The sequence below is a fragment of the Acanthopagrus latus genome, chromosome 19 (genome assembly GCF_904848185.1).
Source record: "Acanthopagrus latus isolate v.2019 chromosome 19, fAcaLat1.1, whole genome shotgun sequence".
NCBI lineage: Eukaryota > Metazoa > Chordata > Actinopteri > Spariformes > Sparidae > Acanthopagrus > Acanthopagrus latus.
The window spans coordinates 14,302,504-14,324,365 of record NC_051057.1 but is presented as its reverse complement, the minus strand read 5'-3'; the positions used below and the strand labels follow the sequence as shown (position 1 = coordinate 14,324,365).

At 44.0% G+C, this 21,862-nt stretch overlaps 1 protein-coding gene across 16 annotated transcripts in view; it reads right to left on the bottom strand.

Annotated features, from left to right (window-relative positions):
* Positions 1-21,862, bottom strand: part of LOC119009022 — a 114,570-nt gene that overhangs the window by 36,873 nt on the left and 55,835 nt on the right. For 5 of the 16 annotated variants that reach the window (XM_037079894.1, XM_037079893.1, XM_037079905.1 and 2 more), the window contains one exon: positions 16,924-17,032. The exons of 2 other annotated variants lie outside the window; for them this stretch is intronic. Coding sequence is in view for 8 of the 14 variants with exons in the window: in XM_037079877.1 (XP_036935772.1) it covers positions 16,950-17,032 (83 nt within the window). In the remaining 6 variants the exon portion in view is untranslated. 9 more of the 16 variants (XM_037079876.1, XM_037079899.1, XM_037079883.1 and 6 more) reach the window with 7 other exon arrangements.

Sequence of the window (21,862 nt, the reverse complement as noted above, 5' to 3'; positions counted from 1 at the left end):
CATGTATATATTCATGTCTACCGCGCTGAATTATATCCTTCCCCTAACTACTGTAAAATGCACCGTGCTATTTGTTTTTTTTTCTTCTTTGAAACTATGGCGGATGAAATGTTGAAGTAAAGTGGGTCAAACAGCACGCCGCTCTGATGAAGCATGACTTGCCGCAAAAAAATGAGAGCATGTCACAAGATTTTTCTCTCACTTTGAGAGGATGATGCAGATAGGGCGATGTGATGCCCAAGATTCGCCGCTTTGCTATCAAGCGAAGGCACTTGATCTATTTTGAACACTGAAAATGTCCTTGGTTCAATCTTACATTGTACAGAAGCAATTGACTTTTAAGCAAAAAATAAAAAAAAAAAAAAAATATATATATATATATATATATATATATATATATATTTCATTTTTTAATTAGAGGAACCATGCAGGGAAAAGGTAACACTTTACTTCTAGTCCTCTTATTTAACAGCAGAAGTGCTTAATAATGTATTTTAACTATAACTCTAAAAGTGGAGGATGTATGAACAGATCATGTGTGACAATACAAAATATGTCTTCATATGAGAAATTTGCTTACAGATGCTGTGCAATAATAAACACTCGCTTAAAACTGCATTAAAAACCATATTTAAATGTGTGTATGCTGCTTATAAATGCCAAATCGAGGGACTTACTTAGTGTGAATTAAAAGGGAAAACATAAAGAGAGTTGTTATATCCGCAAAATAAAAATGCTACAGATGATTTAAAATGCTACTACTGCAATTAGCTCTGCATCTTGTGGCCTCCCTTTCTAACATACATAAAGAGAAAATATCGCCATTTTTCAAGGTAATTTTCAGTGTTTAAATTGGAGAAACAGCTGGAATGCAATGCTGCTACTACCAGATGTACGACCATTGCATTTCTTTAGGATTAGTGTGCATGTGTGAGTGAGAGAGAGAGAGAGAGAGAGAGAGAGAGAGAGAGAGAGAGAGAGAGAGAGAGAGAGAGAGAGAGAGAGAGAGATTGTCTAGGTGTGGATAGCAGTGGGTGTGGGCAGTAGCGTCAGTACAGCAGAGCAGGCTGCCAGCTACCCAGTTGATAATATAGCTTGGGCGTGTGCCCGGTGAGGTTGACCTCAGCCTGTTGGCTCGCAATGTCATTTACCACCTGCCCAACACAACACCACACACACACACACACAGACACACACACATGCACACACACACACACACAGTCCTATATCTGCCTTCCACCTCTACCTCTCTGTGTGTCTCCATACATAAAGTATACGGGCATATTGGGAGTGCCTGTGCATGCTGGAGGGCACCTGTGTGATGGACTAATACAAAAAGTGTCGATGAGTGTGTGTGTGTGTGTGTGTGTGTGTGTGTGTGTGTGTGTGCGCGCGCGCGTGCGCGCGTGTATGTATGTATGTGACGATGCAAAATTTTAATCAAGAAAAGAGATGATTAAATTGCTGTGGATTGAGGTTTGGCTCATGACAGAGTGTAACTATCTTACCACTCTGAGAACAGAGGGAACAGATACAAAAATGAAAAAAAACATGCAACACACACTCACACACACACACGTGCTTTCTCTCTCTCTCACACACACGCTCTCTCTCTCTCTCACACACACACACACACAAACACACACAGATTCAGACACTTCCACAGAGCTGCAGGGTGAAGGCATGCGGAGCAGGATACCTGGACAGATGGCAGGCAGTCATCCCGTTGGACCTGCCATCAGAGCGCTGCCTGAGAGGAAGAGGAGAACAGAAACAGTTTCATCTGCTCCACTCACACACACACAGACACACACAAACACGCACAGACGTAAGATCTGTTTCTACAATAAAAGCACAGCGTTTGGACCCTGACACAAGCATGTGTGTGCTTCTTGTCTGTGTTAAAATCATTGCATAAATAGACTGGAAACAACTATGGAGTACATGCTCGTTTGTGAATACTGACAGCACAGCTACTATAATTTTACAGTCAGTTAAAACACATAAAAATGAGAAAACCCCGCAGCAGGCAGGAAGAGCTGCAGCATTGTTTTGTCACAGATTAATCATGCTACAAATCCAGTGAACAGACAGTTTAATTTATTAGCATCAACTTGAACGCACCTGGATTCATTTCATCTGATATAATTACGATTGATTTTTATTCAGTCAAATGTTTGACTGTGGGACGGACAAGAGGCTGCGGTCGGTTGTTGCATAAATGCTGTGGTGTGTGTGTGTGTGTGTGTGTGTCTCTGCCTGGTAGTAAACCTGCCTGTGACTCTGATGCTCTCCATTACAGGGAGGAGCGATGGACAGAGTGGCTAACAGACTACCAAAACCCACTACTCCAGCCTAAATTACATTTCAAAGCATGGAGGAGTCTATTACAGGAAATTAGAAAGGCCTTGGATCGCAACAAGCCTATCCTTCAATTTTATTGAGCCTTCTCACCAGCCCTTGGTGTGCTGTGTATACTTGTCAATAGCAATCAGTCTACATGGGTTGTGTTGACAAACAGCACATATACATGTGTGTAAATGCCCACATGCTGGGTCGACTTTCTGATCCCACTCCTGGGAACAATAGGAGGACAATGTATGAAACGGTTTTAGCTTCAAAGAGAATTTGTAAAGCATTGAAGATTTAAATTCAAACCATAAATGTGAAGCATGTTCTTACCAGGTATGGTGTCCTTTTTAAAAATATACAGTTTATAGGACACCTGTCACCAGTCAGAGTAGAGGGCAGACCGCACAAGGTAATGCTGATGTGTGGTAAATGTTTAGAGGAGATTTGAGCCTCTGCTGTTAGTATAATCTACCCTGAGTAAAGCCAAGGGAAATGGATGTATATTTCACGTCAATTATTGCTACTTTCACATGTCCTATAAAAGCAGAAAGAGCGCTGGCAGGGATTTCTCTCCATCCTTGCATCTTCTGCTCAAATAGTCTGGAATTTAAACGCAAACAAAAACACCATTTTCTCTTCAAGCTCAGGCTTCATTCTGCAAACATATCCAGCTATACTGATTCCCAGCCATCTTTCCTGTTTCCATTCCAATCTTCAGTGTCAAACATACATAGACCCCCCCCCAAATAACCATCCATCCCCCAATCCACACTCCCGCTGTCTGTCTGCGCCTGCAGAGAGCTGCGTCTCACAATCCATGTGCATCGTGTCAGATAATTTTGCGGTGGCAAATCAATAATGCAACCGTAAATTTCATTTAAATAAACATTAGTGGCCTACTTAATTAATGAAACCTCATCTGCAATTTGTCAGTGTCAGGAGTGCTAACCCCTTTGATGTTGGTATGAATATTCCTTTTCAGAAAATGAGGCGCTTGCCCGATTAGTGCTTATTGTGGCGTTCCTACCTTCTGCGCCGCTGTCTGAATTTGCGCGGAGCTTATCAAGAGTACGCAGCGTCACCAGATTAAAATCATTTACTTTGCCGGGAGAGGACAATGAGAGGCCGTAAAATGAATGCGGGGAAACATCATGAAAAATAGCAGGGGGAATATCTAATGAATCTAATCTACATACAAGCAACCTGATCAAATGCTTGAGCAATTTCAAAGGCCATACATCAAACAGTACATGACATTAACATCAAATCAATATCTGCGAGGTCCACACCCATTCGCAATAACCCTGAGCGTTAATAACCAGCAGGGACATGAGCGATAAATAATAAGGAGAAATATAAAACAACACACTATCATAACGTGAGATGAGCATCTGACCTGTCCTTGTCAGTGTACAGGGAACAGCTGCTCATGACCCAATTTCGCATGGATACATAATTCAGCGGCGAGCTATACGACTTCCACGCCACTGTAAAAATATTCATCAAAACAAGTTAGCGAATCCATTTCAGCTCGCGCGCTTACGATCCCTAGTTTCGACATTACAACTGCTTCATTAGTTGGGAGAACAACTCATAAAGGGCTTCTCTGACCTCAATAAGTCAAGTTGATCAACGCGTCGCCCAAGTTGATAAGTTTAAAAGATTCTAGATGGTATGAAAAGATTTGACTCATTAACCGTGAAACTGAAATCGGACTGACAGCAGAAAGTAACAGAACAGCGCCGCCACCTTGACAGTTAAAAAGAGTTTCACCTCTAACATATCAATCAAAAAAGAGCGAATAAAGAGCGATAAATTAGACAAGGTAATAATTAAAGGAGATGATTGAAATACTGAATTATTTCCCACCACACGTCGCTCACATATCTTTTTTTTTTTCCCTTTCCACCTCTGAATGAACCAAAATACAGAACATCCCGCAGCTAGTCTAGTCTGGGCCTCTGTTGTGCTGTCACTGATAAAACTGCAATTAAATGTCGATCCAGAACGGCAAACAATGGAAGATTGCTGGGAGAACAATGTGAGTAAAATACAAATGCATATTGACCTGTGTTTAAATACCAAAACCACTTGATTCATCATCAAACAAAGTCTGCACGCCCAAATCTATTCACAGCTTGCACATGATATTTATGAGGCAATGGGAAGTATGTGTTCTCTGCCACAACAAAGACGGAAGAGGAATACTGTGCTCGATAAACATATAAACTGGGGTTGCATTTGTTGAAACACTTGCACCAACACACTACATCTGTTCCACAGAGGCAAGCAAACCCAGTTCATTCATTTTTCAGCAGAAACCAGGTTACAGTGCAGAGCCAAAAACTGATTAAAGCTCAAGGTATGAAGGAGACAGAATAAGGAAAGTGGAAATCACCCCCATCCCTTATTTGGGACACCTGAAATAGGCCAGAGGCTGATTTCCTCCTATCAGAGGAGCCCTGGGAAGCCTGAGAGACTGGAGGGAAAAGAGGAGAGGGAGGAGGTGGAGGGATGATGGCGGCGGTGGGGGGATTCAGCGGGGCCTTAAGTGTGCTATCATAGGCGTCTCTTGTGCCTGCCTGCTTTATTTGCAGTAGTCAGGTTAATGAGTCCACCAGCCCACTTGATGTTGAGAGGCCTGCCACAAAGAGTTGCCTCATTACAGCTAGCCTGGCACGCTGCTCTGAGACAAAGGGACATTCACGCTGCTGAATGCCTTCACGCTCCTCAATGCTGCCAGCCTGCGAGGGCCAACGCCATGGCATCGCCCCCTGCACACGTCCTGGCGCCCGGCCAGCCACACCACGACCCTCAGCCTGGCTGGCTGGACCAGTGGCAGCGTGCAGCATCAGGGCGCAGCCGGCTGTGTGTTGGTGTTTTAAAGAGAAAGGGGGCATGTGCAAAAGCCGCTGCAGGAAGCCGGCTGACGCGCTACATTATCGATGACTGCGATTGGTTCACCCTCTGTGTGTGTGTGTGTGTGACTGAGCTCTTTTCCTTCTTTTCCTCCCTGATTTGCCTTTGCATTCCTGTGCTGCAGCTGTAATTCTACATTCTTCACTTTCCTGCTCAAACAGCTCACAGCTAACAAGGTTACGACTACAATACACTAACAAATCATACTAAAGGCACAGACGCCGCCCTGGACCGCAAGCATCCGATTGGTTTTGACACAATGAATGAGGATGATTCCAGTCTGTGGTACTTAATCAGCCAAGGTGCAGGTCGAACCTGTTTTAGAGCAAAGTATTCAAATGTCACTGCTTCGGGTAATTTCATGCTTCACAACAAGAGGCTGAAAAACACGACTGTCACAACAAATAAAGTCATCAAGCAATTTGTCAATTTTAGGGGAAAATCTGTAATAAATCTGAATTCATATAAGATGTAACAAAGCCATTATGTCTTGTTCACGATAAATAACAGTAACTATAAAATCAATATATCTAAGAATGTATATTTCAATCGGGTGGTCAACCTTTAAATATATGAGAAATCACTCATATATCGTATACCAGTGATTATTCACAATCCCACCTCTCTGTTTCAAAGCTTAGTCACTGATCATAAATTCTCCACAGAGCACAAGATAATACATCACACTTTTACAAAATACTGCGCAAGGACTTAGACACACAACCATAAGGCAAGCATGAACAAACACCCATATTTCTTGATTGATGCACTGGCAAAGATCCAGTTCACCACTTCCATACAAGAAAAAAAAAAATCTATTTCTCTCAAGGCTCGGGGTCAGGAGTTAAATATTTTCTGCATAGGCAATCCGCTCTTTCCGCTACACTATTTATAGCGCAGGCAGAAACAGCTGAGCTGACTGCAGTGATGTCACTTGGGCTGATGGAATGCTTTGTTCCACAGCGTGTGCGCATGCCACCTGGGTTCTGTGCGAGCTGCGAGGGGAAGCTCGATGCGGGAGCCAAGATGGCTGACAGTTGCCCCATTTTTCAAGTGTAAAAAAAAAAAAAAAAAAACCCACTATCTCCTCGAACCAGGCTGCCCACGGCCCCATATGCAGTGCACAGCCTTATGGAAGCATTCATTCCTCTGTCATGCCTCTGTGTGTTAATGTCATGAAAGGTAGCTGTATTTGTGGCTGCCATTTAGAGCTGAGCGCGCATGCCAAAGTAGGGTAACATCAGGGTAACTGCACACTGCAGCTGAATAGGAGAAACTAACATGCAGAGTCTTAAAGCAATCCACTGTGTGTCACTCCCTGCATAACGTGCATACGGCTGAGGCGTTGAAGAAGTACTATACCCACATATATATTTTTAGTAAGCCTTTGGGCTTCTTTCAGTGTCCCTAAAAGAGCATGGTTGCCTGGCAACCATTATTGTTGCCATGGAGATTCATGTGTTGGCAGCTGCTGCAATCAGCATTAACTCAAGGCACATAGTCTCATACCGATAGTCAGGCGATGGGAAGGCAACTAGGACACACAGTCAGAGAGGGATAGTAATCAGTGTGAAACATATGCTCATCCATTACTCGCTGCATTAATACAATTACATCAAAAGAAATTTATGGCCGTGCTTTGGTGCAATGATCACATTGCAGGCAGAGGCATAAAATTCCACCTCATAACAGATCCCCACTTTCATTTAATAAATGGCAGCAGGCTGTAGCACAATGGAAAACAATGCCATTTAGCCTCTGACAGGAAGCTATCTGTTAAAAAAATGTCTCTATTTAGAGTCACATTAGAGAATATATATTTGTTACTATTTCCCTTTGAAAGCATCATGGTGAAACACGCTGCTTTCGTGAATGTTAATATGACAAAGGTGCGCCTGCCGTGAAATATATGTGCAGCATTTACAAATGGCACGTTTTACAATAGTGTTTACATATTAAATCATCTCACGAGGAAGCTTAATACACAGTGAGTTGTGCACCACCTGAGAGACAGTTCGGGTATGTTTAGTGATACATTTCAGACTGGACTCAATATTTTCAGGAGCTCTCTGTCAGCTGCTGCTGTTTCATTTCAACCTGTTGGGGGATAAGTGATATTTACCGCTCTCCCCTTCTTCATATGGGTACGCGTCCATGCCCACTGGAACAATTGCAGCCCTGTTGAGAGTAGACACGCGCCGAGATCATAATAGCAGTTATTTCCTCTCTGTTTTTTTTTTTTTTTTTCCAGGGCCTGGCTCTCTCTGTCACTTCACTGTTGACATCACAGAGCTATGTGGGGATAAAGAGGCAGAGGAAAAACAATAACAGACCCATTGACCCCCATTTCACAAACCTTGGGGGTATGGGAGAAATCCACTTACAAGCCTGGAACAGACCTGCTGATTGGGCTTCAACAGGCTTTCTATTAGGGAACAGTGGAAGTGCAGCGGAAGGTCCCGACTGCTGCCATTTCTGTGCGAGCATGCTCCCCCGGCTGATAGTGCAGATTTACATCTAACCTCTTTCGCACCTTGGGCGAGGGAGCCACGCTGAGCTGTATCTCAAATCTGAGAGACAATTGGATGAGAAGCGTGCAGTGCAGTTATTGAACTATACATTAATCCACAGTGTGCCTTGTAACATCAGTGATCTGATCATATCACTCCCGCTGCATCTATTCAAAAAAACAAAAAAACGACAGAGCAATGTAAGGTGGCCACGCGAGCTATTACAGCAAAATGATTTTCAGAGGCATGAGCACCTGTGTCCCGAACAAATAAATTTATTTGTTCAATTCAATTACTGCATTATGTGTACACAAGGAGAATGCATCTAGAGAGACATAAGGTATCTCCCTGTGGCAAATCAGGACCACGCTAGAGACGGCTAAAGTCGGGAGCTTTCCCTCCACCACACCAACACAAACCATCCGCGTCACAAAAAAAAAAGAAAAAAAAAGGGAACCCTTGGTTAATGGTTCTGCAAATTTCCCCTCTCTCTTTCAGCTTTAATTGCCCTACACATGAGAAACATGGCTCTGGGAGTCAGACGTGATAATCTCCCAGCATAAGCATTAGAATGGAGGCTCACCTTGCTTTCTCTGGATGCTGCTGGTTGACATTTAACATCACAGAGAGAGGGGAGGTGGAGAGCCAGGTGCCCTACATGCACATCTGACCCCCCGCTAATGTCAGAGGGGGAAGGTCCCACACACTCACCCTCGCTTCAGTCACACAAAACACTACAAGGTAGCACAGTAAAGAGTGTCGGTAATTACAGACAGGACTCAGATAACCAGATTACATGCCTTCGTGTTGACACACTGCGATTCAATTTAAGGTTTCTACTGTCAAATAAATGGCTGCTACTGTATTCTAGCAGGAAGGCTTCAAGTGATCAAAAATAGCATTCCACAAGGAAATGTATCATGATGTTGTTTAAATAAACCCAAATTAAGTGAAAGTCATGCACTCAAAAGGCTACATTTCCTCTTATACGCCTCCTCTCTAATATATCCATCTCTGAAATTACAGGTACTGCCGCATTAATTGTGCAGATCTATCTGAATAATTAAGGCAAAGCTAGAAAACAAGGGTTTTTGTAGGAGGTGGAGAGATCTGTGTCTGTAAGAGGAAAAGACGCACAGTTTGGAGGACAGTGCAAACACAGCCAGCAGGCCTGTAACCCAGTGCAGATGACCTGGTTCTGCTTGCACGCAACCATGAAATAACAACTGCTGTTTGGTGTTTGATGTTAGCTCGGGGAACGTACCGTCCCTGCTCGGGCTAAGCAGGCACACTTTACCATCAGGATTTGTTTGTAAAAAAAAAAAAAAAGAAGGAAAAAAAAGCAAAGACCCAAAGAGAGAAAAAAAAAAACATTGCAATGAGGTCATGTCCTGAAACAAAGCAGGATCTACTGGGTTGTTCTCTAATTCTGGAGTCTATTCAATGCAGGTCAGGACTGGCGGCACATATAAACCCTGTAACACACATTTATAACACACCAAGTCTTTTTTGTTCAAAGAGAGGCAGGATTGTGCTGAGATGTCAGAAAATATGGTTCAAATTTGTGGTGATAGAGGCAAAAACGTGACCCTCTGGTTTCATATACAACACGTTATTGATATTGTAGTATCCACACAGTTCCCATGACAACTATGCTTTGCTATATAGGAAAATTGTAACGTTGAGCTCAGGCTTTAATTTTTTATAATTTATTTTCTTTTTTTACAAGCTGATGTCTTTAATTGATCTGTGTGTCCAAAAGGAATTTTGTCCCAGTGACAAAAAAACAATACAAACAGAATGAGTGCATTGAATTGTTTTAATGAATTTAATTCTTTTTAGGGATATATGTCAATAAAAATGTTCAGTAGGCAGGAGCCACTGCATGCAAAACGTTGTCAGGAAATTGTATTTGGACATAACATTTAAGGAACATGTTCAGCAAATATTCCGCTCACAAAATATTCCAGATATTTCTACTCAAACTGTGTAAATACACATGCCCCCTCCTCCTTGTGTGGTGCTGCAGGTATGTTTACCTGCCTGTGTTGCTTATGCAACATCAGAATAAGCACTTCTTGATTTGATGACCTTTTTATAACTTCCTTAACGAGAGCATTCAGGATTGCAGTGACGCCAAAGTGACTGCGAGTTCAGAGAAATTCAAAAACCATCAGAATTTGTTGGAATAATTATTCTACATGTTTTAGCTGCTGCCTGACAGCTATCAGCAACATATTTTTTTACATATGAAGGCAAAACATTCTCCAAATCAAACTTCAGTTCAATCCAATTTCCCTTTCCACCTTAAAAGCCATTTTTGATTACACAAAAACTGTAGGAAAAAAATCTAATCTAATCTAAAACACTCTAATTACAGGACGACTTTATATAACTGTGTTACAGTTGCATTTTCTATCCTTTACAGGTGAGTACAAAAAATGGAAAATAAATGGATCAGCAACAACAAACCAGCTCTGATGTACATTTTATGGAGAACATTATAGCACCAAGAGCAATGTCTTTTAGGCTGTGTGGAGGCTGGGGGGGGAGGCCTGATGCATGATGCAAAAAATCAGGGGAGCTGATGGAAAAGACTGCGGTTATTAAAGCATCTCCCTGCTAAAAACTGATGCAACTACACAAGGTTTACTGCTGCAGAGAGGGAGACAGAGCCCAGAGCCTCCCAGCAGCAGCCCTGGACGCGTTTTTTTTCTCCCCCCCTTACAGATACATTTTCGTTTCGATTTGGTCTCCAATTCGTTCCACTGCTGCTCGAAAAAAAAAAAAAAAAAGAAAGAAAAAAAAAGACCAACACCGATGTTCATTAGGGGCAGCTTTAACGCTCACACGCCTGTTTTTCCAAATGAAATTATTTGCCCGGTGCTTAATTGTAATTTTGATGTTGAGTTAAAAAGTTAATTCTCAGACGCGTTTTTTTTTTTTTTTTTTTTGTCAGAGGCCCCTTACTTTGAGAATTCGTGATTCCCAAAGTGATGAACACACTGTCTTCGGCAGAGACCAAACAGGCATTTCGGTGTGTCGCCTCAGCTGTACTTCTCTCACTACTTCACGTGGAGTCCGTGTGAGGCAGAGCTGTGCGCGCGTGAAGGGCGTTTCGATCCCGCAGCCCTCCGCGTGTTTTCATGTAAACTCACGCTGTTCTCCATGATAACGCGATGCCACTGACTACATTATTTTAGGCAATTTCGTCAGATCGCTCCAGCGCAGTGCAGCCAGTTATATACTGTCACACACACACACACACACACACACTCTCACTCTCTCTCTCTCTCACACACACACACACCTCGACCCCCCCTTTTTTTTTTATCCTTTTGAGTCCTCAGGTGTGGAGAACAACGTGTCACTGTGCGACAGAAAAAAAATTCCATTCCGGAGGTGTTGAACGCATATCCAGCAGGAGAGTGAAACAGATGGACGTAGGGTACAGTTCAATAAGAAGAAAAGTCCCAAATCCAAAGTCTTTTTTTTTCTTGGCCGTGTGTGTGTGCGCGTTTCCATCCTGCCGGCTGTCAGCTGCTGAGCGCGTCTTCCACTATCCGGCTGAAAACTTTTACAAACTTCCACCTCTGTCCGAATGATGGAATTTGCATCTGCAGCCACTAGCTACTTCTTTTTTCCCCCTCTCTCTTCCTCACTTCTTCTACTCCCCCCTTTACCACCTCCAAACCCCCCCCCTTCTTCTTTTTTTTGTCCCAACCAGGGGCCCCAGTGGCTGCCCCTTGATTTATAAATGTTTATGTGTTTTGAAGTGCGGGACAAAAGGGGCTGGCCTGTGACCCCTAGGAGCCCCGACCTTGCGCAGGTTCATTGTGAGGCGCTGGGAAAGGGGCTTTGGGACGGAGACCCCGGGCCACTGACCCACACACATCCCGGAGCCCTGCCATTCATGTGCGCACCGCTGCATGTCGCCCCGCAGCTCCCATTGTTTCAGCGGGGAACAATAGCTTTGTAGCCCCCCCCCGCCACACACACACACACACACACACACACACCCTTCTCTGCCGGAGAGAAAGCAGCTTTCAAACTTCCCTCTCAGTGTAGCCTGACGCAAGTCCCCACAGAGCCTATCCCCCTCTTACACTTTAAATAGAGAATAAAAACAATGTTGACAAAACGTTAAGGCTGTTAGCGGAGTATGTTCGCCCGCGTTGCATCACACGCCGGCGTTGCATCATGGCACCGACTGGCTTCACGCAGCCGTCGAAAGGGGCCAAACACTGTAACAGAGTGAAACAATGAGGGGTGAAGCTGTGAGAGTGCAGAGGATGAGATGACAGGAGGAGAGAAGTCGGAGAAAGCACGGGCCGTGAACAACACCTACGGGGGCTATTTCTAAACGCCGGAGTCAGATGTAGAGGAAGAGGTTGGAGGTAAGTAGGCATGAGCTGGGCCTGTGTGTTCCGCCTGGGCTGCAGGGTGAGCGAGGTTACTCAAATGACATCATGCATGGGGGCCCTTGGTTTTTTTTTTTTTTTTTTTCGATTGGATCTTTGCCTGGGAGTCACTCACGGCAGGAAGTGAAGGGGGATACAAACGAGCAGTGCAGGACCGCCACTCGCTTCAATCAATTACAGCCAGCATGCACAATCTGAACCACACAGTCCCTCTGCTTGTGAGGAGGAGATGTGAGAGAAAAAAAAAGAGAAAAAGATTATTTGCATTGCAGGGCCTCTCATTCTATGGGTTAAACCCCCTCTTCTTCTTCCTCCTCCTCCTCCTCCTCAGTTTTGTCTGACTGGGCTTGAATCACAATCACACAAACGCAGCCTATAGGAATTGAGTTGCAATCCAGCGGCCTGATGCGTGAGAGTGTAACGCACTGATGGACCCTCTAAAGACAAACGGCATTAAACCTGATTAATTGGCCGGCAAGGCGACGATCCCTCTGCACACACTCCTCCTGAGCAGATTATACAAACAGTTATCTGCTGCACGTTTGAAGATATAAAAAAAAAAAACAGAACAAAACAAAACAAAACAAAAAAAACACTACAACTAGGCCTGCAGCTGAGAGGAAATCATGTTAACATCAACAGAAGGAGAAAAAAAAAACGCACCAAAATAACGGAATCAAACTGGAATCCTGACTTAAACAGCAGGTGTGTAGGATTTCCGAGAGCGCGCGTCGGATATATGTGTGCGTGTGAGTGAGCGCGCGTTTGTATGTATAAAAGCGTGTGCATGTGAGGGGAGAGAGAGAGAGAGAGGGGGGGGGGGGATTTTATTGTAATGCACAGAACGACCTGCCCTCTTTTGAAAAAAAAAAAAAAGAAGAAGAAGAGAGAGGCGAGAAAGCGCAGCCATGCTTTGCAGAGGCTACAGCATCGCTCTCATTGGTAGTGTGAGCCTCTCGCCAAACGGACTCCTCTTTTTTTTCCCCCTCTCTCTCTCTCTCTCTCTCTCTCGCTTCGTCCGCCCGCTAACAACCGACAGGAACCGGGAATACAAGCCGACTGCCTCCGAAAGTATAAACCCCGCAGTGAAGTCAGAATGCTAAAAATGAAGTGAGAGGGAAAGAGGTAGAGAGAGAGAGAGAGGAAAAGAGAGAGAGCGGGAGAAAAGAAAAGAACAGCGAGAAGCACGGATAAATATTAGCAGAGCTCAGTGCGCTGGAGGATCCACCATATGGCGTGGAGCTGCTCATGGTGAGTATCTACTGCTTTGGCTTTTTTTCTCTCTTTCTTTCTTTCTTCTGCTCGAGCTGTTATCGACCAGCCGAATGTGTATTTACGCTTCAACACTTAGAATACAGTCTTTTGAGTTTGATTTCGGAGGTGAAGTCCGATCATCTGATCTGCAGAGAGATGCTGCTCCTGTACTCTCCCTCTCTCTCTCCCTCTCTCCCCCCCCCTCCTCCACCAATGCACGCTGCACTTGCCATTGTTATTGCGGGCTTTAGGGAGTAAAGCACTTTAAGAAGGGGGGAGCCAACAAAAAAAAAAGAAAAGAAGAAGAAGAAAAGGGGGGCGATGTGAAAACGTGGAAACACCGCGGAGAGATCGCTTTACGTCGACGGTTGCATAATCGATAAGGAGGATGAAAAAAAAGGGGGGACGGTGGGTTTCGGGAGGCACGTCGTTTTGTTCGCTTGCGCGGCGCTTGAGGACAATAGGGGTCGTGTTGGTGTCGGTGGCCACACAACACACAGGAGCCCAGGTTTTACAGTGATGGGGGGGCTGAAGCTCGGAAACCGACGCTCCAACCCGCCCGATGGGTCAGGGGATGGGGACGTTTCCGTCTAAAATGGCGTTTCCCTTTGTTTCTGCATCCCTCTCCTCTGTATTCCAGCGAGTGGGTAATGCACTGCGATTACCATATCTGCGAGCCTGCGCCTCTCCGGGCTCACCACACCGCCTGTTCAACGCACTGCATTTGGCTCTTTAACGCTGAGGCTGTCAGGTGGAGAGACGAGTCCTGCGCTGTGCAACGCTCGTCAGCCTCAGATTTTTTTGGGGGGGAGGGGGTGGTGGGGTGGGGGAGGGGGAAGGGGGGGAGCAGGTATTTCTAATTGTGATCACACAGCGCGGACTCCATTTGAATTTCATCAGGGTTTTCAGAAGCGGACCTGTAGTCCGGCGCGGCTGCAGATTACACTGGATTACACGGATCTGCCCTCAGCCTCCGCACGATAACGACGTCAGCTGAGAGTCATTTATCCGTAAATATGCACTTTTCTTTCACCACGATCATCATGACACACACACACATACACACACATATACAAACGGTATTTAAAATGTCATCTCAGAGACATCGAGCGAAACTGTTAAAGCGACCTGCTCTCCCATCAAACAGCAGGCTCAGGATGACACGAGCATCCCTCCCTCATCCCTGTGTGTGTGTGTGTGTGTGTAAGGGGAAAGAGTGCATGTGCGCATGTCCGTGCATGAGTGTGAGTCTGTGGATGTGTGTGTGTGTGCACACGTGTGTTCCCTTTTTTTTTTTTTTTTGAATAGTGCAATGTTGCATAACCGTTCACAGCCAATGCCAGATTTAGGGCTTCACAATTTGCGGGGCCATTGTTGGCATTTCCTCAACCGGCCCGCATGCACGCACACACACACACACACACACACTTGCAGTTCAACCGACCAACTGCAGAGCTATTAACACATTTCGCCGATAAACGCTAATACTCCGAATGGGAAGTCGTCAATTTCCCTCCTAGTTTTCAAGGACACGGGGTAGTCATGAGGAGGACGCTGGGTAATATAGAGGAACATCTGTTTGCCCGGTGACGTCAACCCCCCCCCCCCCCCTCATCCCAATCCTCTTGTGCTGAAGGCAGATGCCTCATTTGTTTGGCTGGAGCACCATTAATCCCAAAGTCAGAGGAAAAGACCGGACGGAGAGAGATCAGTCCCATTTAGTCGGTGTCGGTGCGGAGCTCGGTGTCCCGCACAGAGCACGGCTGCGTCCAGGACGCCCGCAGTTTACTGCGGCGCTTCGGCTGCCCCCGTTTTGCGATTTGCGGCAGTTTTAACGTGTGACCCGCAAGTAGAGGCTGCAGGCGCGTGTGTATGTGCGTGTGTGTGCGTTATGCGAGTGGGAAAATCAATATTTGGGACGTGGACGGTGACTTTTTTTTTCTTTTTTTTTTCTGTTTTATGGACGCCACTGATTTTTTCTAACCAGGTCAATGTGGAATATGTGATACTGTCACATGAAGTTCATGACGCATTTTGTGTTTTCTTTTTTGTGTTGTTGTCGTAGGTGCACTGTGGGATAACGGAGGACTTTTAAGCTTTCTGCAGTTTTGGACAACAGGCAGAAAAAAGAAAGACATCACACGGAGTCCTTTTTCCTGGGACGTATCATCGTTTTACCCGCAAAACGACCTGCTGGCTGTTTTGCGTTTAAAGTCGTGTAACCTAACTTAGTCCTTTTTTCCTCAAGTTTGAATGTTTTTTTTGTTTTTGACATAAGGTAGGCCTGCACGACAACCGGGAGAGGATTTGATCTGTTTGGACCCGTGCGTAATGGATTTTCTTCTGTCATGTCTATTTTTGGCCAAAACTCGACATCCTGATACAGTTTTCTTTTTTAAGTCACACAGCACAGGCCTCACAGGCTGCGAGATAGTTTGATTGTGTTTGTAATGAGAGGTTTTGACGGAAAGTCTTCAGTACTGCTGGACACTCACACACGCACAGACAACCACACACACACACACACACACACACACGCGCGCGTCCAGACGAGCGGGTTGTGTCTCTCCGTGTTCACAGCGGACCTTGATTTAATGTCTTACAATTAAGGCACGCGGTGAATGCCAAGAGATGATCCTCCTTTTCTTCATCACATCACACCTTTGAAAAAAAAAGAAAAAAGAAAAAATGGATTTGCTTGTGTTTCAGTCTGTACCGCTGTCTTCATGTTCTGCTTCTTCCCTCCTGTCGCTCAGAAATAAAGTCAATGCACACAACCAGTTTAAGCTCCTGTTTTTTTTGTTTTGTTTGTTTTTTTTTAATGTGAACATACTTGTGATGGCTGATGTAAGTGTGTGTGTGTGTGTGTGTGTCATAGGGAGCTGTCCATACACACACGCACACACACGCACACACGCTGCCCGGGAGCGCTGTCCTCCCTCTGTGGTGCTGAAATGTGCGCACCACCGATCAGCCTTTTGTTTCACTCGCCTGCCGGTGAAGAAGCGGAAATGGCTCAACTGTCTTTTAACTGTAGTGCAGGAATGCAGCCCGGCGACACAGAAACTGCGTACACACGCACACGCACACACACACACACACACACACACACACAGGCGAGGACATTAGAGCACATCAGAGATATCTGAGTTGGTCTTAATTTGTTATTTTCCGACATGCAGCAGGGATAATTCTGTGCTCTCCACTGTGGTTGGGGCTCTTTTAGATTTCACCACAATGACCTCCTAATGACACACGTTAAAATAAAAGAACAAAACCTCGAATTAAAACTATTCTATCGTCGCATATCTGGGGGAAAAAATCTGAGCAGATCTGCAGTAGAAACAAGTGGACATCTTGTTCTCGCGACGTTTTCTCACACACTCACACACACATACACACACATTTGAAAAGACATTTTCGCAGGCACATTCTCGCAGTAACCCAAAAAAGGGGGGCCTTGCATGACAAGGATATTAAACTATGATTTATTTCATCTGCATATCAATTTTCCATAAGTGCGAGCATGGGGTGTACATGGGGAGGAGGAGGAGGAGGAGGAGGAAGGCTCAGGACCTGCACACACACACACACACACACACACACACACACACACACACACACACACACACACACACACACACACCAAATGTTGGATTAAACTGATATCAAAACGTTTTCCCAGCTAAACATTTTGACCGAGCCGATGAACACAGAGGAGCTGGAAGTGGTCTGGAGACATTCGCGCCGGATGAGACGACATCCTCTTATCTCGGTGTGTCGCCTAGTGGCGTTCAGCGGCGCAGCACTCCTACAATAAAACATGACGGAGGCTCATGTTTCTCTCCGAGCTGAGAATTTAACATACAGCAACAGGAATAGTGATAAGAACGGTGGGACATAAAATAATAATAATAATAAAGGAATTGCATTTATACCACAGAGAGAAAGACAGCGGGGATATTCTGCTCACTGACAGCAGACAGTAATCAGATTTTGATTAATGACACCAGTCTATGTATATCATGACCGAGGACGGCAGGAAGAGTGATGGATGGATGGATGGAGGGATGGATGGAGGGATGGAGGGGGTTCATCCAATCATTCCACCAACTCATTAATGTTTATTTCCTTTAATCCTTCAAACAATCAGCCAGCAGTAAAAGCAATCAACGCTGCATGAAGCGTGGTGGGAGAAAATAAGAGAGTTCAGCTGTGTTTAAAAAAAAAAAAAAATAAATGAGCAGAGATCAGACTCCCTAAATGGTAAAAGCAAAAAGAGTGCCAGTCTTTAAAATGACACAACTGAATGAAGGGAGCGATCCACAATCAGCAACAATTAAACAAGTCTCACACAGCTTGTACCTGCTCTCAGGACAAACCAGAGCAGCCTACACGCCACGTCATGGATGTGGCACACTGGCGTTGAGCGCCACATGACAGAATTGAAAATTTCATATCAGGTCCGTACAGCCTGAGAGTCTGGCTTCCGCTGATAACCAAAATCTTCAAAGTTGAATGAAATCCACCAGGCTGCCATAAAGCATGTTCACCATGCTCCTGCTTCACCCTCAGATCCTCCAGTGGGAACTGGCTCTCATCACAAGTCACTGACTGCCCTCTTGTGGTGGAAAATGGGAGGAAAAAAATGGATGCGGGAGAGATTCTCTGGATTTAAAAAAGGGCTCCCACACCTTCCGATATAACAAAGTCAAGGACTTTTCCCCCTAAATTCAAGGATCCGGAGCATAGCTGGAGATTAATGTCATGGTTAATTACTGTGAGAGTGCTGAGAATGTTTATAATGAGTATTAGCTTAGGCTTTATGAGACAACAATTAAAAGAGAGGGAGACGCTCAAATGTGAGAACACTTAATAATTGGACCTTAGAGTGATTAGGGGGGAACTCATGCAAAGGGAGAACGAAGCCAACTTACCCAAAATATCTGTGTGTCATAATAGAGGCAAAGAAATACAATGTTAGGGAGCAAAATATTCCAATATCAATATATCAGACAGGACACGCACAGTTTTTGCAATCATCCCTCAAATGTGAATATCAAACAGTTTTGGAAAAGAGATGTCATGGAGGCAGTTTAGTATTTTAAAGTTTAAGTAATACATAGTTGTAGCAGTCTTCCAAAAGTCATTCAAGACTTTTCAAGTTGAGCAAATAGACAATGCTATTGTCCATGATATGATAATTATGAATCCCTCAAGCATCTTATTTTTTTCTTTTACAGTAAGTTTTCAGTGCACCTTGAATATAGATGCTGATATATTTTTCAGGCTCTACTCTTTAGATCCATTTTCAAAAACTTTACAGACCTTGATTCCGTCTTCCCCTCAAATTCACAATCGTTGAAGGATGTCCAGGACCCATAGGAAGTGTGTAAAAAGTCTAAATACATCATCTGACTTAGTAAAACTTAATGGTAAGAGAAAAATGTAAAGGACGGTGTTTCTAACTCCTGGTCCTCTGAGCCCCCTGCTCTGCTGAAGCCTGATCACGACCTGTTGATCTGAACCGGGTGTGTTAGAGCAAGGAAACATCTCGAACATGCAGGGCAGGACTGAAGAGCACTGCTTTAGATATTTTGACATATAAACATCATTAGTCTTTTAAAGTTGTGTCTACTTTCAAGGGTGTAAGGTGTAAAACAAAGCCCACCGCATCAGAACATCTGGTACTACACTACATGGAGCTGACCCCACATATAAACCCTGTGGTCAGTCTGGAAGTATCATTAATGGTCCCAACACTTCCTGTCATGCTCCTGTGTCTAAACTCCTCTTTTGTCCCAATCTAAATTGATGCTTGTTCTCTTTTCTTACACAGTTTTGCCTTCAATGGTCTCTTCATTACCAAAGTGCTGACAGACTGTGGCTGTAATGGCTGTGGCACCGTCCTGGCCCATCTTGTCTCATTAGCCGGACCTGATTGGCCATGAAGGTGTTCTCTTGCTGTCTCAGGATAAAGCGACTGTCTCTGCCACTCGTTAGATCATAATTCCTCAAGTATTCTGCCCCCGATGGCCTCTCCTGCAGCCTGAGCGGAGAGAGCGAACATACGCTAATTGAAATATTGCTGGAAAAGGGGTAAAACATTGACCTTGAAGGTGGTCGGCAGGCATCGGCCAATTTGTGTTTGCGATGCAACTGCCCAGAACTTCTTTGATGTTAACACTGAGCCACAATGCATTAGGAGATATAACAGCATTTCAGCATGATAACGACAGAGATATTTGCTTACTTTGATTTTAAATAAAGGAAGAAAGGCCAACTGGTTACAGTTATTTGGCATCTTTTAATTAGTAGTGTGTAAAATTGAGAAAATGTGAGATTCAATGTGTAGCCAACAATGTACATAATGGTTAGTGGTTTGTATTAATTTTTTGTATGAAGGTCTTGTCTCTAAATCTCAACAATGCTTCCTATTGACCAAGTTACAACATACTTCCAGCTTCATTAATTTAACGATTTGCTGCTCTTCTTTCTCATTTATGAAAGTAAATGAACACAGAATGAATTTTACAGAACCTGTAACCTCATTTTAAACTGTTAATCATGTGAAATCTACCATTTCACCTGTTTCAGTCATTGTCACAAACGCCATAGATTTCCATAGATTTTTGTGTGTGCTACCTTTACACTTTGGACATTCCACAGTTGGAACATATGACATTTCTTTCACACCAGAAAAGAAAAAAATCTGTGAAGGCCTTTGGAAGATTAAGTAAATGAGGAGTCATTGGATTTTGGACTGTTGGTTGGACAAAAAGACACAATATGAAGACGTCACTTCGGGTTATGACGTTATCAGCATTTTTTTTTCGCAACTGTGACAATTTAAAGACTAAACAATTAATCGATCCATCTTGAAAATAATTGTCAGATTAATTCATAATGAAAATAATCGCTGATTGCGGACCTGTTCTGACGTCATGAATGTTTGATCAAAAGTTGAAGAATGGCTGACTAGCACATGTTGAAACTAACAAAGACGTCTACAGACATTGAGTTAATTAAAAGTTTTACAAAATGGCACTGGAGCTTTTTACACTGAAATATCTCAAATCTCTCTCTTCTCTCTGACTCTGTATCTTCATGTTATCAAAGGACGTACACGTACATTCTGAACAAAAACTCTTCTTTCTTTTCCCTCAAACTGTGTCTTCTTTAGTGGTGACATACTGGAGGAGACTTTCTAACAAAGCTCCATTCTAACTAGACAATATGTAGCTGCCAAGGTAGGTCTCAGAGGAGGGGAAAATTGGCAGGAGTCGCCACTAAAGGTTCCTTTAATATGAGAAGCAGACATGCCATGGTAACTCGCCATGGTAACTTGGAAGTAGACGGAGATGTTTGTACTTAATGTGCTGAAGCTGGTGTCTACAAATGCCTTCTAGAGGAAGATAATTACTGAAACAGCTTTCTGTGTCATTTCTGAGCTGAGGAGGACTGTGAGGTGGTCACATAAGTGCACTGTGGGGTTCCCTGGGCTACAGTGAAGATACCGGAGCTTAGGTAAGACTTGTTTGGAATGAGAAGTAGCTCAGGTGTGAACTGTGCAGCTATCAGCACCAAAGACAGCTCTACTGCCCACAGACACTGGTCGTTATAAACTCTTAAGTGCCAAATCCATCTGATTCTTTTAAAGAGGAGAACTCATAATCACTTGTGACAGTGTCCAGATCACATGTAACATTATCTTCTTCTGGCGGATTGAAAATTTTAGTTCACACGCGAAGAGGCAAATTTCACACGTGACATTGTCTGAACGGACCCGTGACCTAATCTGCAACTCCAGGTGACTTTCATTAGGCCCTCCCTGCTCGCAAAACCGCAATTTGTAACGCAAGCTCTCCGTTATTAATCTGACGTCTCAAGTTCAGTCCGAGGTAACACGTGATGGCATCAATCATCAGGTTGGAAGACATCATATTATAACTTGTCACGGGCTGAGCAGCACGCCTCGCGACGGCAAAATTGATCTTCACACAGCTGCTTGTTTCAAGACTACTGAGGCCCTCATGTTTGGTCGACTTCCTGTTTTTGAAGAAACTTCAACATAAAAGTGGTCGTCTCTTGATGGTCGCCCCACATGATAAGTTGACATCCGCCTGAGGGAGTTTGTCTCTCATGACAGAAGTGTAGTTACCACGTTCATTTATTTACACCAGTTGAGTCCCTTTATGCTACATCACAGAGACAAACAAAACAGAACAGAGTACTTTAGTTTTTTTTAAGAGTGGAATGTATACATAAACATAATCTTGTATTATATTGTATGAATTAGAATACAAATGACATCACAACACATGATATTTAACTAATAACTAACGTTTTTTTTTCTTCCCCATCCCGTTGTTCTCTCTTTGACCCTGTTGCTATGACATTTTATTT